General features: G+C 40.9%; 1 protein-coding gene across 4 annotated transcripts in view; it reads left to right on the top strand.

The window, feature by feature from the left end:
- The window catches only part of PTPRM (protein tyrosine phosphatase, receptor type M), an 840,737-nt gene that overhangs the window by 572,388 nt on the left and 250,346 nt on the right, over nucleotides 1-18,003 (top strand). For all 4 annotated transcript variants that reach the window (XM_025365055.1, XM_025365057.1, XM_025365054.1 and 1 more), the window contains one exon: nucleotides 4,220-4,352. In XM_025365055.1, coding sequence (XP_025220840.1) covers nucleotides 4,220-4,352 — 133 coding nt within the window. The remainder of the gene's footprint in view (nucleotides 1-4,219; nucleotides 4,353-18,003) is intronic.

Here is an 18,003-nt window from a genome sequence, read left to right as displayed (position 1 = left end):
CGCTACAGCCTGCAGTACACATAGCTGCCGGGATAGTGTCATTGAATATAAGCCAGATCAAGTTCCTCTTCTGCTCAGAATCCTCCAATGGCTTCTCAAGCAGAGAGAATACTTCCAGCGATCTAAGGAAGTGTCCCCACCCCAAAATTGTGCTTCACCTTCTCCACAGTTCACGGCACTCCAGTCACACTCAGTATTTCAGTCTTGCTTGTACCTTTTCCCTTTTCCTCCTCCCTGGATGTCAGCCTCTCTCACTGCCTTTCCTCTTTCACATCTCTACTGGAATGTTATTTTCTCAGTAATTCCTTCTCCAATCCCGCATCCTAGCAGCTGCCTTGCTTTCACCCCACAGCCCACTCCCCTTGAAGTTTCTCTACAGCTAGCCTGGCCAGACACTGCCTACAATATTGGCTTACATTGGTGTCTGTCTTCCCCACAAGGATTTAAGTTCCATGAGGTCAGAAGTTTTGTTTTGTCCATCTGCTCACCACTGTATTCCTTAAACAGTGCTTGGCAAGCAGTTAAGGACTCAATAAACGTTGTTGAATAAATGAAGAATATTGCTGGATTTTTTCCCTCCACATTCAAGGTCAGCCTCGTACTAGTCACCACCGTGCAAAGTTCTGCAGCCGAGTTGTCCCTGCGGCTCTTCCTAACCCTGCCACTCCCCTCCCTTTGGGAAGACTTCCCATTCACTCTGGGTGAAACCAGCCCATGCTGTGGGCAGCATGGTCAGTAGCTCTGGACATCTCTGACAGCCTTCATGGCCTTCCAGGCTTGTACCCTTGAATCTTCTGGGAAAATTTGTGCAGCCAGTTCAGTAGTCAAAATTGGGCCCAGACCTCAAGCCAGTGGCTGAGTACATCGTGTTCTCGGCCTGGCTTGCTGCTGTTATTTAATTTAACGTTGAACACTGGGCCAAAGCGGATTGTTTTCTGCCAAGTTGAAAACCAGCTAAATACTGCGTTGGATAATCATTCTATTTCTTTTGAGGTTTTTTTTTTTTTTTTTCCCCCAATACTAGATGTTATAACTGAAATCTTAATGCAATTTAACTGGAATACCACTCTTTTTTATTTTCTTGGCCATTATAAAAGTAATAACCGGAGCTCTCACTAGGAATCAGTAAAATGGGCATCTGTGAGGATATGCGCTAGGATTTTAGCAGTCTCTTAATCTCCCTGTAACACTTAGCTTATTCATCAGTGTAATGAATACAATACAGTATCAGGCCTAGATAGTATCCACTGATAAATGGACATGTGCAAGTTTATTCTCTTCAAAAGATACTAAATGCACACCGCTGTCCTAACAGAATACACACAAGAAGAGAAAATTCCTTTTAATAAGCAATTAAAATTTATACAAAAAGAAAAAAAGAGAAAAGTTTATACCATGAGAAACCTGGCAAGAAAATAACAAGACCAAGGGGGAAATAGAATGAAAACAACTCTTTTGCCAAGCAGTTTGGAAACTGTACTGTTAAATTCATAGATTTGGGTGAGGAAAAATAAACAACCATCAGTTGCAACCATGCTCTGTCAAAAATATCCCCTGTCCAAGGCCGGCTGACAGGTATAACCAGAACCACATGTTCCCAAAACAATAAAAGAGGAGAGAGGAACATCCTATTTAAGGAGAGCCTAAAGATGTTCATTTCAGGCAGGGATAGAGGGATAGGACACAGGCAGGAAAGCAGGAACTTCCTGGCAGGGGTCCTGGAGTCAGTGACACCCACCCATCAGGTTATCCAAGGGCTGTTTGTGTTTACACTGATGCTTCTGCAGAGTCCTAAACCCAAACACCTGACTCAAGTGGATGGCCAGTCTCAGGCAGCCCTCCCACCTTTTCTGAGTCGCTGTCCCATTTATCATGGTTGCTACCATCATCACATTGCAACTGTGTCAGGCCAAGATAAAACATTTCATTCTCTTGACCTGCAATGTGAAAGGAGTTAAAAGTCAGTGCTAAGAAATGATCATACTGAGCTTCCATAGGCTGCATAGCAATATGCATGCTGCTTCCTAAAGGGGATGAAAGGCTGCAGGTAACCACCCCTCCTTGGCCCAAAGCAGAATGGAGAGTCATTCACCAGTTCCCACAGAGCCAGAGCCTCCTCTACTGAGTGTTCACAATGTATGCATTACATCTGTGCTATTTTTATAGTAAAATATCTTAAGCTAAATAAGGTTTTTTAAACATTTTCCCCAAGTGTTGTATTTACTGACATTACTTAGTTACAAAACATACCTTAAGTAATCTATTTAGGAAATATATATGGAGAGCTAGCTATCTGTAACTAGTGAGATAAATGGAATGGCTTCCAGTATGTGAACATTGGAAGAATCAAACCAATTTGATTTTATTTTAAAAATTTGTTTTAATTGGACACATAATCAAAATAGAAAAAATTAGACTTTTTCAGTTTTGTGAATTTCAAATGTTACTTCTTTTTGTATGGATTGCTTAGCTTAAAATTTTTTTTTATCCACATACACATTTTATCTTTAGATTTTTCTTAGCAATTTGATTAATGTGACAATTTCCTCCCAGTCAACCACCTGATGATATGTTCCGATAGAATATTGATTGGAGTGGTATATTTCAGGTGTAATTACCATAAAGGATAATTAACATGAATACCTTAAAGATTTAACTGGACAACTAGTTTGAGGGGTATTCATTGAAACAAAATAGCAGGACTTCCTCTTGACGTTGTCAGAAATAAAATAAAATTGACCTGTAGAGGCTTCTTCAGAAGGGTTTTTATCTCATAAGGTGTGCTTTTTGCATCATGGCTGCTGTTGTGGCTCTCAAATGATTGGAATATGCTTTGTCATGGAAACACTAATGATCTTCCAACTCACTTCTCCCCTGACCTTGACTCACTTCCTGGGGTCAGTCTAATGACTACAGCCATGTTCCAAATGCAAGGCTTCATGTATAAAATCTTACCAGGAATAACTTTGGAAAGAAACATCATTTACATGTTTCCAAAGGAAACAAAAAAACAGATGGAAGGTGATACCTGGCACTCCCTCTTTCTCAGTGATGACTCATTTTGGAGTTTATCCTCCTGGTCTTGGTCCGCCTTGCACAAGGGCTCAGACACAGTGACAGGTAAGGTTTTCATGAGTCGGGTGACGCAGGAGTGGAAAACCTCATGACAGGGTGGAAAGAGCTGGTTTACAAACACTCTAATTTAGTCACATTTTTAACAACACAAAAAGAAAATTCTAAGGAGGAAAATTTGGACATAAAGTTCCTCCTTTCAGAATGACCTGTCACCTAGTAAGGGTGGTGTGACTCAGAGCATCATCACATTCTGATTTTAAAAGTACAAGCCCTTTTAAAGAGGAGTCTTTTTAGGGAATTGAACATTACATTCCTAATATTTTTCATCCTGAATGCACTTAGCAGAGGAAACATATTTCATCAGACATGAATTTGACATTCCATCGCATTATACAGTAAACAGGACAAACATGTCTCATGTTTTAGACGTGAGAAAGGGGAGCTAAGACAGCCACCGCCCCTGTAAGACCTTGGTTATCTCATTTAAACAGATATTAAATGTGGGTGCCAGTGGTGTGATCATCAGCCACTTCCCACTTTGTGAGTAAATTGCTTAGAAGGAGTCTTTTGCCTACCAGATGTGACCTAGATTTAGATTTCCAAAGGCAGGGGGAAAAACTCTATTGTGTTAAAAAACAATTGCTGGTAAAAATGCGTGGTGAATGAGCTTATCTGAGTTTTCCAGGTGTTTGGACTAATATGTTATGGAATTACTGCTTCGTTTATGAAAAATAATTGAGGAAAATGTTCCAGCAAATCAAATTTGAATAAAGGCTTAGGGATAGCTATTGTGGTGTTAGTAAGTTTTTAAATGGCAGAAAGAGCAGGAACCAATAGAGATAATAAAATAATATTTTTCTTAAAAAAAAAAAAAAAACCTGTTTCAGAAGAGTCTTTTAGAAAAGGGTCAGGCATGGGTTTGCTATCCCGCTTGTGTTACGGTTTAGTAAAATATTGAAGAACAATGTGAACAATTATGCTCGTTTCAGTGCATATGAAAGCTGTTTAAAAAATCAAAGCTTGTCTGTCTGCTGGCTCCGATAAGTCTTATTATTCTGTTAAATGCAGCGAAATTTTTTAAAATGTGACATCTTTATTCTCTCTCACCGACTGTCTCTCCTTTTTCATTTCCTTTCATCTTCAGGAGCTGCCACTCCGAAACCAGTCCCAGAACCCGAGAAACAGACAGATCATACAGTTAAAATTGCTGGAGTCATTGCGGGCATCTTGCTGTTCGTTATTATATTTCTTGGAGTTGTGTTGGTAATGAAGAAAAGGTGAGCTCCTAGCTGTTGCCAAAGATACAGTTATATCCATTGTTCGCTGAAATGTTTCGTGTGTGTGAAAATACTCAGTTACTGAGCTGGCTTTGATAACCCAGACACATCTGTGACTCTGTGATTGTTAACATTTTTCATCATGTGGCATGGAAGGTTATGGGACAAAAATTTAGAGTAAATGGCTATGATTCTGTGTGAATATGCAAAGCATATCATGCCAGAATAACATAAGCATCCTGTGTCTTCCCACACAGAGGCAGATAAAGCTCTGCAGAATCTTAAAAGCCACTTATTCACCAGGAAGTGTTTAGTACTGATTTCCAGCGTTCTAAGACATTTGGTAATCACAAGGATATGAGAAGACTTTCCTTCTTATTATAGTGAGGATGATGATGATGACAGATTTTACGGGGCCTGTGTTGTGTGTTGGCACCGTGCTAGGGAAGGTAATCAGCACAACATCGTGAGAAAGAGAACCGGCAAGAACAGCCCAACAGAACCATGCCGCGCAGGAGCAGCTCGTAAGAGAACCAATCATAGAGCATGTGGTATGGCTGGGCACCATGGCTCATGCCTGTAATCCCCGCACTTTGGGAAGTGGAGGCAGGTGAATCATTTGATCACTTTAGCCCAGGAGTTCAAGACCAGCTTGGGCAACATGACAAAACCCTGTTTCAACAATAAATACAAAGATTTGCTGGACGTGGTGGCACACACCTGTAGTCCCAGCTACTGGTGAGGCTGAGATGGGAGGATCACTTGAGCTATGATCACTCCGCTGCACTCTAGCCTGGGCAACAGAGCAAAACCCTGACTCCAAAAACAAACAAACAAAGTTGTGTGTTACAAGAACCAAGGGATAGTCTGGGGGAGAGAAAAACAGATATGGCCATACTAAGGGATCCTCACCTCCCATACTTGAAAACTATGCGGTGTCTTGTTTTGCAGAAACAAGTGAAAACTTGCTTAATAATAAAATCTTCAATTTATGTAAAAATCAGTACAAAAATATAGATACTAAGAATTGATGGCATGAATTTTCCCAAATAGAGGGAATATGTGGGTCTTGTCCATTTCTCTATTGTTTGAAAACAGTTGTAATCATGCCGTGTGAGTGAGTTCATGGGCGCTAGAAGGTAAAGGTGGAGAGATTGGCAGAGAGAAGACTAGAAACTCTGATCTGGTCATGGAAGGAGGTTGGCCTTGGGCCTGAGACTGTTGATGGCCTTTGAGCAGGTAGTAACATGATCTAATTTTTAGGAATATAACTCTTAACATTAGGATTGGACACTGAGGAGGGGAGAGAGCTCAAATCAGGAAGACCGGTAGAATGAAGAGAAAGAGCAACTTTAGAAAGTTAAGAGTTAAATTTTAGTAGCCATTTGGAGAGAGAAGGGACTATATAGAAAGAACTTAGAGTAGTTGCTGGTTTGGGCAAGTTAGTGGAGATATTTCTGTTCACTAAAATGTGGAACATAGAAACTAGAAAATTGGGGGGGGTAGGCAGTAAAAATGGAGAGTTTAGCTTTGCACATTTTTTTTTTATTATAATGCTTTAGGTTCTGGGGTACATGTGCAGAACAAGCAGTTTTGTTACATGGGTATATATGTGCCATGGTGGTCTGCTGTACCCGTCATCCCATCTCCTAATGCTATCCCTCCCTTAGCCCCCACCCTCTGACAGGCCCCAGGGTGTGATGTTCCCCTCCCTGTGTCCATGCATTGTCACAGGCACACACATACGAGTGAGAACATGCGCTGTTTGCTTTTCTGTTCTTGTGATAGTTTGCTGAGAATGATGGTTTCCAGCTTCATCCATGTCCCTGCAAAGGACATGAACTCATCCATTTTTATGGCTGCGTAGTATTCCATGGTGCTTATGTGCCACATTTTCTTAATCCAGTCTATCTATTTTCTTTATCAATTGTTGGACATTTAGGTTGGTTCCAAGTCTTTGCTATTGTGAATAGTGCCACGATAAACACACGTATACATGTGTCTTTATAGTAGAATGATTTATAAACCTTTGGGTATATAACCAGTAATGGGATTGTTGGATCAAATGGTATTTCTAGTTCTAGGTCCTTGAGGAGTCGCCACACTGTCTTCCACAATGGTTGAACTAATTTATACTCCCACCAACAGTGTAAAAGTGTTCTTATTTCTGTACATCTTCTCCAGCATCTGTTGTTTCCTGACTTTTTTTTTTTTCCTTGAGATGGAGTTCTTTGCTCTTTTTGCCCAGGCAGGAGTACAATGGCGTGATCTTGGCTCACTGCAACCTCCGCCTCCCAGGTTCAAGTGATTCTCCTGCCTCAGCCTCCTCAGTAGCTGGAATTACAGGTGTGCACCACCACGCCCGGCTAATTTTTGTATTTTTAGTAGAGACAGGTTTTCTCCATGTTGGTCAGGCTGGTCTCAAACTCCCAATCTCGTGATCCGCCTTCCTTGGCCTCCCAAAGTGCTGGGATTAGAGGCGTGAGCCGCCATGCCCAGGCTTCCTGACTTTTTAGTGATCACTATTCTCACTGGCATAACATGGTATCTCATTGTGGTTTTGATTTGCATTTTTCTAATGACTGGTGATCATGAGCATTTTTTTGTATGTTTGTTGGCTGCATAAATGTCTTCTTTTGAGAAGTGTCTGTTCATATCATTTGCCCACTTTTTGATGGGGTTGTTTTTTCTCTTGTAAATTTGTTTAAGTTTTTTGTAGATTCTGGATATTAGCCTTTTGTCAGATGGATAGATTGCAAAAATTTTCTCCCATTCTGTAGAATGTCTGTTCACTTTGATGATAGTTTCTTTTGCTGTGCAGAAGCTCTTTAGTTTAATTAGATCTCATTTGTCAATTTTGGCGTTTGTTGCCATTGCTTTTGGTGTTTTAGACATTTAGTCTTTGCCCATGCCTGTGTCCTCAATGGTGTTGTCTAGGTTTTCTTCTAGGATTTTTATGGTTTTAGGGCTTATGTTTAAGTCTTTAATCCATCTTGAGTTGATCTGTGTGTAAGGTGTAAGGAAGGGGTCCAGTTTCAGTTTTCTGTGTATGACTAGATATTCATTCCCAACACCATTTATTAAATAGGGAATCTTTTCCCCATTGCTTGTTTTTGTCAGGTTTAGCAAAGATCAGATGGTTGTAGATGTGTGGTGTTATTTCTGAGGCCTCTATTCTGTTCCGTTGGTCTATATATCTGTTTTGATACCAGTATAATGCTGTTTTGGTTACTGTAGCCTTGTAGTAGAGTTTGAAGTCAGGTAGCGCAATGCCTCCAGCTTTGTTTGGTGAGATAGGGCATCCTTGTCTTTTGCCGGTTTTTAAAGGGAGTGCTTCCAGCTTTTGCCCATTCAGTATGATATTGGCTGTGGGTTTGTCATAAATACCTCTTATTATTTTGAAGTATGTTCCACCCGTATCTAACTTATTCAAAGTTTTTAGCATGGAGGGCTGCTGAATTTTGTCGAAGGCCTTTTCTGCATCTATTGAGATAATCATGTGGTTTTTGTCATTGGTTCTGTTTATGTGATGGATTATGCTTATTGATTTGCATATGTTGAACCAGCCTTGCATCCCAGGGATGAAGCTGACTTCATTGTGGTGGATAAGCTTTTTAATGTGCTGCTGGATTTGATTTGCCAGTATTTTATTGAGGATTTTCTCATCGAAGTTCATCAGGGATATTGGCCTGAAATTTTCTTTTTTGTGTCTCTGCCAGGTTTTGGTATCAGGATGATGTTGGCCTCATAAACTGAGTTAGGGAGGATTCCCTCTTTTTCTATTGTTTGGAATAGTTTGAGAAGGAATGGTAACGCCTCGTCCTTGTGCCTCCGGTGAAATTCAACTGTGAATCCATCTGATCCTGGACCTTTTTTGGTTAGTAGGCTAATAATTACTGCCTTAATTTCAAAACTTGTTATCGGTCTATTCAGGGATTTGACTTCTTCCTGGTTTAGACTTGGGAGGGTATACGTGTCCAGGAATTTATTCATTTCTTCTAGATTTTCTGGTTTATTCGCATAGAGGTGTTTATACTGTTCTCTGATGGTAATTTGTATTCCTGTGGGATCAGTGGTGATACTATATCATTTTTATTACATCTATTTGATCTTCTTTCCTTTCTTCTTTATTAGTCTGGCTAGTGGTCTATTTTGTTGATGTTTTCAAAAAACCAGTTCCTGGATTTATTGATTTTTTTAAGGGTTTTTCGTGTCTCTATGTCCTTCAGTTCTGCTCTGATCTTAGTTATGTCTTGGCTCTGGGTAGCTTTTGAATTTGTTTGCTGTTGCTTCTCTAGTTCTTTTAATTTTGAAGTTTCGGTGTCAATTTTCTATCTTTCCTGCCTTCTCTTGTGGGCATTTAGTGCTGTAAATTTCCCTGTACACACTCTTTAAATGTGTTCCAGAGATTCTGGTGCGTTGTGTCTTCATTCTCATTGGTTTCAAAGAACATCTTTATTTCTGCCTTCATTTCATTATTTACCCAGTAGTCACTCAGGAGCAGGTTGTTCAGTTTCCATGTAGTTGTGCTGATTTGATTGAGTTTCTTAATCCTGAGTTCTAATTTTATTGCACTGTGGTCTGAGAGACTGTTATGATTTGCATTCTTTTGCATTTACTGAGGAGTGTTTTACTTCCAGTTTTGTGGTCAATTTTAAAATAAGCGTGATGAAGTGAAGAGAAGAATGTATATTCTGTTATTTGGGGTGGAGAGTTCTGTAGATATCTCTTAGGTCCGCTTTTTCCAGAACTGAGTTAAAGTCCTGAATATCCTTGTTAATTTTCTGTCTCATTGATCTGTCTAATGTTGACAGTGGGGTGTTAAAGTCTCCCACTATTATTGTGGGGAGTCTAAGTCTCTTCGTAGATCTCTAAGAATTTGCTTTATGAATCTGGGTGTTCCTGTGTTGGGTGCATGTATATTTAGGATAGTTAGCTCTTCTTGTTGCATTGATCCCTTTACTGTTATGTAATGCCCTTCTTTGTCTCTTTTGATCTTTGTTGGTTTAAAGTGTGTTTTATCAGAGACTAGGATTGTAACTCCTGATTTTTTTTGCTTTCCATTTGTCTGGTAAATATTCCTCCATCCCGTTTGTTTTGAGCCCGTGTGTGTCTTTGCACATGAGATAGGTCTCCTGAATACAGCACACTGATGGGTCTTGACTCTTTACCTAATTTGCCAGTGTGTGTCTTTTAATTGGGGCATTTAGCCCATTTACATTTAAGGTTACTATTGTTATATGTGAATTTGATCCTGTCGTTATGATGATAGCTGGTTATTTTGCCCATTAGTTGATGTAATTTCTTCATAGTTTTGATGGTCTTTAAAGTTGGTGTGTTTTTGCAGTGGCTGGTACTGGTTGTTCTTTTCATGTTTAGTGCTTCCTTCAGGAGCTCTTGTAAGGCAGGCCTGGTAGTGTCAGAATCTCTCAGCATTTGCTTTTCTGTAATGGATTTTATTTCTCCTTCACTTATGAAGTTTAGTTTGGCAGGATATGAAATTCTGGGTTGAAAATTCTTTTCTTTAAGAATATTAAATATTGGGCCCCACTCTCTTCTGGCTTGTAGGATTTCTGCATCAATATCTACTGTTAGTCTGAGGGGCTTCCCTTGTGAGTAATCTGACCTTTCTCTCTGACTGCCCTTAACATTTTTTCCTTCATTTCAACCTTGGTGAGTCTGACGATTATGTCTTGGGGTTGCTTTTCTCAAGGAGTATCTTTGTGGTGGTCTCTGTGTTTCCTGAATTTGAATGTTAGCTTGTCTTGCTAGATTGGGGAATTTCTCCTGGATAATATCCTCAAGAGTGTTTTCCAAATTGGTTCCATTCTCCTCGTCCCTTTCAGGTATATCAATCAAATGCAGATTTGGTCTTTTCACATAGTCCCATATTTCTTGGAGGCTTTGTTCGTTCCTTTTTATTCTTTTTTTCTCTACTCTTGTCTTCTCACTTTATTTCATTAAGTTGATCTTCAGTCTCTGACATCCTTTTTTCTGCTTGATCGATTTGGCTATTGATACTTGTGTATGCTTCATAAAGTTCTCGGGCTGTGTTTTTCAGCTCCATCAGGTCATTTACATTCTTTTCCAAACTGGTTATTCTAGTTAGCAATTCGTCTAACCTTTTTTCAAGGTTCTTAGCTTCCTTGCATTGGGTTAGGGCATGCTCCTTTAGCTCAGAGGAGTTTTTTATTACCCGCCTTGTGAAGCCTACTTCTGTCAATTCGTCAACTCATTCTCCAATCAGTTTTTCTCCCTTGCTGGCGAGGAGTTGTGATCCTTTAGAGGAGAAAAGGCCTTCTGGTTTTGGAATTTTCAGACTTTTTGCGCTGGTTTCTCCCCATCTTTATGGATTTATCTACCTTTGGTCTTTGATGTTGGTGACCTTCGGATGGGGTCTCTGAGTGAACGTGCTCTTCCTTTCTGTTTGTTAGTTTTCCTTCTAACAGTCTGGCCCCTCTGCTGTAGGTCTGCTGTAGTTTTCTGGAGGTCTGCTCCAGACCCTGTTTGCCTGGGTATCACTGGCAGAGGCAGCAGACCAGCAAAGATTGCTGCTTGTTCCTTCCTCTGGAAGCTTCAGACCAGAGGGGCAACCACCAGATGCCACTCAGAGCTCTTCTGTATGAGGTGTCTGTCGGCCCCTACTGGGAAGTGTGTTCTGGTCAGGATCCACGGGGGGTTAGGGACCCACCTGAGGAGGCAGTCTGTCCCTTTATCAGAGCTCGAACACTGTGCTGGTAGATCTGCTGTTCTCTTCAGAGCTGCCCACAGCTGCCCTTTCCACCAGGTGTTTTGTCCCAGTGAGGTGGGGAGTTTATCTATAAGTCTCTGACTGGGGCTGCTGCATTTTTTTCAGAGATGCCCTGCTCAGAAAGGAGAAATCTGGTAGTCTGGCTACAGTGGCCTTGCTGAGCTGCAGTGGACTCCACCCAGTTCGAACTTCCTGGTGGCTTTGTTTACAGTGTGAGGGGAAAAGCTTTGTTTACAGTGTGAGGGGAAAACTGCCTACTCAAGCCTCATCAATGGGAGGTGCCCCTCCTCCCACCAAGCTGGGGCATCCCAGGTCGATCTCAGACTACGGCTGTGCTGACAGCAAGAATTTCAAGCCAATGGATCTAAGTTTGCTGGGCTCTGAGGGTGGGACCTGCCGAGCCAGACCACTTGGTTCCCTGGCTTCAGCACCCCTTTCCAGGGGAGTGAACGGTTCTGTCTCACTGGCATTCCAGGAGCCACTGGGGTATGGAAAAAAAAAAAAAAAAAAGTCCTGCAGCTAGTTCAGTGTCTGCCCAAACAGCCATCTTGTTTTGTGCTTGAAACCCAGGGCCCTGGTGGGGTAGGCGCTGGAGGGGATCTCCTGGTCTGTGGGTTGTGAAGACTGTGGGAAAAGCTCAGTATCTGAGCTGGAGTGCAGGGTTCCTCAGGCTCAGTCCCTCACAGCTTCCCTTGGGTAGGGGAGAAAATTCCCCAACCTCTTGCACTTCCCGGTGAAATGACGCCCCACCCTGCTTCAGCTCTCCCTCTATGGGCTGCACCTACTGTCCAACCAATCCCAGTGAGGTGAACCAGGTACCTCAGTTGGAAATGCAGAAATAACCCACCTTCTGGGTTGATCTGGCTGGGAGCTGCAGACCGGAGATGTTCCTATTCAGCCATATTGCCAGCAATCCCAGCTTTGCACATTTTAGGTTCAATGCTCCTTTAAAATTAAGTGGAGATGTTCACTGGGAAGTTGAATATGCTACTGTGGACTAGAAATAATAGTTTCTATAGTCCGAAAGTCATCAACATTTCTGGAGCTGAAGCCATAGGTTTGGAGGAGGCTCCTCAAGAGTTTTTGTAGAGTGAGAAGAAGGAATATCAAGGATGAAGGTAAAACCTTTGGAAATAGCAATATTTCAGGGCGAGTTAATATCCCAATATCGATACAAGCACCTGCTCCTTTTCTGCATCTCCCTCCATTTATGGTTCTGTTCTAGTCAAGCCCCAGGAAAAACTGTTGCTCTGTCACAGCTGTGCACATCCCTGGTCTTCGGTCCCCATCATTACAACTGTTTTTCCCCACTTGTCACCTGCCCTTTATCTCTTTTTCTACCCATCATGTGATTCCTATCTTCATTTTTCGTTCATTATTTATTTTCATTCCATTCCTCTCTACCCCTCTTTTCTTTACCCTTCTTTACCTATTTATCTCTTTATTTCCTTTTTTCTTCCTCTTTTTCTTATGCCTCACCTTTTTTTTTTTTGAGATGGGGTCTCGTTCTGTTGCCAGGCTGTAGTGCAGTGGCATGATCTGAGCTCACTGCAACCTCCGCCTCCCAGGTTCTAAGCGATTCTTCTGCCTCAGCCTCCCAAGTAGCTGGGACTACAGGCGCCTGCCACCACACCCAGCTAATTTTTGTATTTTTGGTAGAGATGGGGTTTCACCATGTTGGCCAAGATGGTCTTGATCTCCTGATCTCGTGATCCTCCCACCTCAGCCTCCCAAAGTTCTAGGATTACAGGCGTGAGCCACCGCGCCTGGCTTTTCCTGGCTGTTCTTCATTCGCTCCCCAACTCAATGTTTATGTAGATGGCTTATTTTTGGCACCAGTAGTTTGTACTTTTTACAAACATATGACCCAGTATAAGTCCTAAGCAACAATAGGCCCTTCCGTGCTTAGACATCCAAACTAAACATTCTGAAGAGGTTTATTTTAAATTCTGGGAATACGTTGGATATATTTTGTCATCTGGCAAGTTCTCTGTGAGGAATAGCCTGCAACTGCTAATCCAGGTGCCCTTGTGACCTTAGCTAAATGTCAACTAATCCTTGAAGGGTCTATTTCTGCAATATTAATTCATTATTCTACCTGGGTCTCTCAGGTAGTCGTGGAGGTTATGTTATAAATTATGCATTGAAGAGATGCCTTTGGTAACACATGGCCTTGATACAACTTTAGACTAAATGCCAATAAGTCATGTCAGAGTTACCTGATTATTTACTAGGTAATAGTCTTAAAAGCGTTGTCTTCACAGCATGTGCCACTTTGGGATTTGCTTTTTCTGAAAAATACAGTATGTTCTCTCTCAGACAAATTAGCCAGTATACCATGCTCATAAATACAAAACTTGCTGTTATCTTTAGACTTGAGCAGTCTTGTACAAACTATCATATTCCATAGAAATTCTTAAAACCATCCAATTGTCCAGGGTTTTTTACCTAATTTCAAGTTTAAATTTGATATGTAGTGTTTTTAAGCAGAAAAGTTAAAATATAACATTAATCATAGATAAATTGCTGGGGTGTTGTTGATAGGTAATCAGCACATTGCTCGGTTGGAAGAACACTGAATTTAGATGTGGAATTCCTAGATCTGTATTTTAACTGACTTTGTGATTCTGAACTTCTCTGGGCCCTAGTTTCCTCATTTGTAAGTTGAGGAAACTCAACTAGATGATCTCTGAAGTCCTCAGTTCCAAAATACCAGGTTTCCTAGTAGCTAGTAGCAATGGTGACACTACTATGCATTTGCTATTGTAGAAGTACCACATGTGGTTTATTACTGTGTTCCCCTACTTAAACCTCTGCAGCAGCTCTTCCCCAGGCCCTCTCAGTTCAGTTCAAGCCCAGAGGTGATGGCTGGTGAGTGGTTTATCTTCCAGCCACATGTTTTCCACCTTCACACAGGAGGCCCTCAATTAAAAAGGAAATCGTGGGGAAATGGAAAAAGGAATGAGAGAGGGGGAAGGAAAGGAACTGCCTCAAGTGTGGATTTCAATATATTATTAGTTGTTTTTGTCAGTTGGAAGAACTTGTGAAACTTTGCACTCATTCCTGTGTGGGCTGGTTAGCCTGTGTTTCCTCTACTGCGGCATTCTGAGTCGTACACCTCAAATAGGTGCTGTTGGTCATAAAGACAGACTGGGCCCAAGAGGCAATGTGGGTGAAACAAATTCATTCATTCCTTCTAGAAATAAAATGGGAAGTCTGTCCTGCAGAGGATGAGCCAGCCGCCATCGTCTGCACTTGTCACATGCCAGGCCAGCTTGCCTGCTAGCTTAGGAGCAGGAAGACAGCAAATTCAAACACTGGGTAATTGCTTGACATTTTATTCGGAGGCATTGTCAGTTATTAGCTAAGATTGTTTTGCCTTCTGAAGAATTGGCCCTCTTTAAAAATTAGTTGTGGATGGTGGGCTTTTAACAGAAAATGTAAAGTCTGTTCAGTTCGTACTAATGCATGGAATTATTTAACATATAGGCAATAATGACTAAAAACTGACATGACCATCGGCTTTATTTTAGGATGTTTTACAAACCCATCACAAAGCAATGACTAGTTTTTTGTTCATGTATGTTAATTCGTTTGGCCTTTACCTGGACTAATACCATCTGAAACCTTCTTTTCTTTAAAACATTTTATGAAATGTAAACTCTTATTTTTACTTGATCCTGTAAGCAAAGCAATTTTTTATTTTCCTTCCCCCAAATTATGTGTTCCTTTAAGGATTTGACATTTTGATGCAGCAGATCTTAGGTTGTGAGGTAAATGTCTACAAAATAAATGTTTCATACAGAACCACAGGGCAATGTACTCTCAAAATTAATATAAAATAACTTGAATAGGACATAATTGTTTTTTACCGTGTTTCATCCATGTATAATTAGATATATTTGTATAAATGAAAACACCTGCATTTTTAACATTTTTCATAAGGAATAATTTATCTCAATAACATGTTTGACAGAATTTAGTATATAAGCACTATCAATTTTACTGTGATTAATTATATTTACTATTGTTTCTAAAATTGCTATAGATCTTTCAGGAGTTTAAGAACATTTGTATTAATTATAGTAATATTCCTGTCTCAGCCACTTTGGTACATAGAAATCACAGAAGTTGCAGGTATTGAAAATAATTAAAGAACTTTGCATTCTGGGGCAAAATAGCAAGTGGTAGCTATTATATTACATAAATACCTGTTATAGGTAAATGTAACTATTTTCATTCTGATACTCTATACCTCCATCTCCTTTCCATAACACATTTAAACAGATGTACATTTAGCAAATGCAGCATATTATCAAGTATTTGGCACCCATTCTATTATATTTAAACAATACTAGCACCACCAAAAAAAATCACAATAAAAATGGGAAGTTTTTCTGAAGACAACATGAAACAAAAAAGATAAGAGGGAAAATTTGATGAAAGCCCTGTTTTCAAAGAGATGCCTGCAGCATGCAGCCGGAGGCAAGTTGACGTTAACTATAGTTCCCCTGGCCTATCCGTTTACATGTGAGGCAGTTTCTTTTCCACTATAAGTAAGTGTGACTTGTATGTCGAAAATAGCTTGGGTCTGGATGCATTATTCAAAGTTTTATTTCAAAATCACCTTTCCTGAGACTACACTGAGAAATTCACACATAGATGTTTCTTTGTGACAATTATTTAAAATATGTGGCCTTAATATGCAGTCCTGTAAGTATGAACCAGATGCTGAGATCCTGCCTAGCACAGTCTTTGGCGTGCTTGGAACAGGCCATATGTGCACACAAACATGTATGGATGTTTTATCTCGGTCTATCAATTAGCTGCTGTCCTTCAGGTTTCCAGATAATTGAATAGGGTTGAGGTACAAGGGTAAGTTGAACAAATTGACCTTTGTAAAGGCCTCTTCTGACCCGGACTTTATATGATTACTGTAATAGTTCCTAAAGTAACCCCAATTTCTTGACTCAACCTAATGGGAACTTTTTATAAAGAAGATTTTATTTTTAAAAAAGAGTGTGGGGAGCATAGCTACCAGTGTTTCATCTTATAGGAGGAAAGTGTCAGAGAATGATAAGAGGTGTGGCTTTAGAATCTGAGAAACCTGGTTTTACACCCCAGCTCTTTAGTTTGTGGCACTGTAAATTTAAATGAGTTACTTAACATCTCTGAACTGTTTTGCACATGTGAGATGTGATGGTGATGGTCATGTGTACTGCATAGGGACTGTGGTAAAAATTAGATGATATATGTACATAGTTGGTCATTGATAAATAATAGCTTAAGAACCCAGCAGTTGGAGAACTTGTCCCAGGGCACATAGGTAGTCTGTGGGAGGGCCTAATCTGAGTCAGTGCATCTGATTCTTAACTGCCCTGTTACGCTGGCTCAGGTAAGTAAAACTCAAACATGCACCTTGCTCTGTAAAGCTCAGGTGCTCTTTTTAATTAACTGACAACAACACCATGCAGTCATCAGCTTGTTGCAGTTTACCATTGCTTTAAGTCTATAAATATTTGAAATTCTGCCAGCATGTCTTACTCTTTTCTTTGAGCCATCATTGCAGAATAGCTAAATAAATGTTTTTTACGTATTCTCCTTTACAGAAGCATTTTTAGAATTCTTTTGAATAGGTGTATTTTGTGTCATTCATTGATTCCTGAGTTCTGATAACTCTCAATGGTGAGGATGCTGTATCCTCTTGTCTGGTTTACTGAGCAAGAGAAACTTGTTAAGTTTTAGAGGAAGCCATAAAGCAGGGGAGCATTAGCTGCACCTTTCCTTCTCAGAGACAAATGCTGGGGTCTTCCATGGTGAAAGTGGAGACCCTGGGGACAACTGCCTTGTGCCCACACCTTGGTTCTGTGGCTTACTGGCTGTGTGACTTTAGACAAGCCTCTTAGCTTCATGTCCCTCAGTTTCCCCAGCTATTCCAAGGGCATAATAATAGTTCTTACATCATAAAATGTTATGACAAGAAAACAAATTAATACCTTTAAAGTGCTGGCCCCAGTAAATATTAACTCTACTGATAATATGCATTAGACACCAGTATACAAGCTGTAGCTGCCTCTGGAGTTTCAATGCTCATGGCTTGTGTGCCTCAAAGTCTTTGTGTCCAGACAGGGGAGAAGACCAAGGATTGGAGCTGTCTCCCCTTGAGAGGGGGTCCTCTCTCCTTTTCCCATGGAGAGCACCATTTCTTTGTACCCAAGAAAACACACGGGATGGGTGTTTAATTATGAAGTTAGCTAGGAACACAGCCACCTGGAATGACACAGCTCATTGTCTCCTTACCTTAAGGCCATGCCTTGGTGAAGGTGCCAAAGCCGATAGCACGAAGTAAAATCATTCTTCAGCCATGCTCAGCCACTAGTATTCCTTATGCCCAGGCTCCTACTCAGTCAAGTAAAGGGCTGGATTATAGGAAAAATTGTTCTCTGCAGATGAGTAAACCAAAGGTCCTGGGGCATCAATACTACCATGCTTGGGGAACGTTCTCTAAGCCCCAAATGCTTCTGAGTGGGCATGGCATTAGCATTAAATGCAAATGCTTTGGGTATTAAAACCTTCCAGACCCAGACCCAGCAAGGTGCCAAGTGGTCTGCCACCTGGGGTGGGAGCAGAAGGACAGCATCACTGTCTTCGGTGTGCATAAAGGCCTTGTCGTGTATCTGTATGGACTCCCTGAGCCTCTCTTCAGTGCTGCTTGTTCACCTTCCACAATTGCAGGAGGTCGAGCTAGGTCTGAACAGCTGAACTGTAGGCCCTGTGGCCAGGAACCAGCCCTGAACTTGCACCACATTCAGCAGGGCTGAATTCTCACCAGCCATCTCAGGGCACAGTTGTCCTACTGATTCCTCATTTGAATGCCTGGTAACTCCACTTATTTTTAAC

Source organism: Theropithecus gelada, chromosome 18, assembly GCF_003255815.1.
Source record: "Theropithecus gelada isolate Dixy chromosome 18, Tgel_1.0, whole genome shotgun sequence".
NCBI classification, from domain to species: domain Eukaryota; kingdom Metazoa; phylum Chordata; class Mammalia; order Primates; family Cercopithecidae; genus Theropithecus; species Theropithecus gelada.
This window is presented reverse-complemented; position numbering and strand designations above follow the sequence as displayed.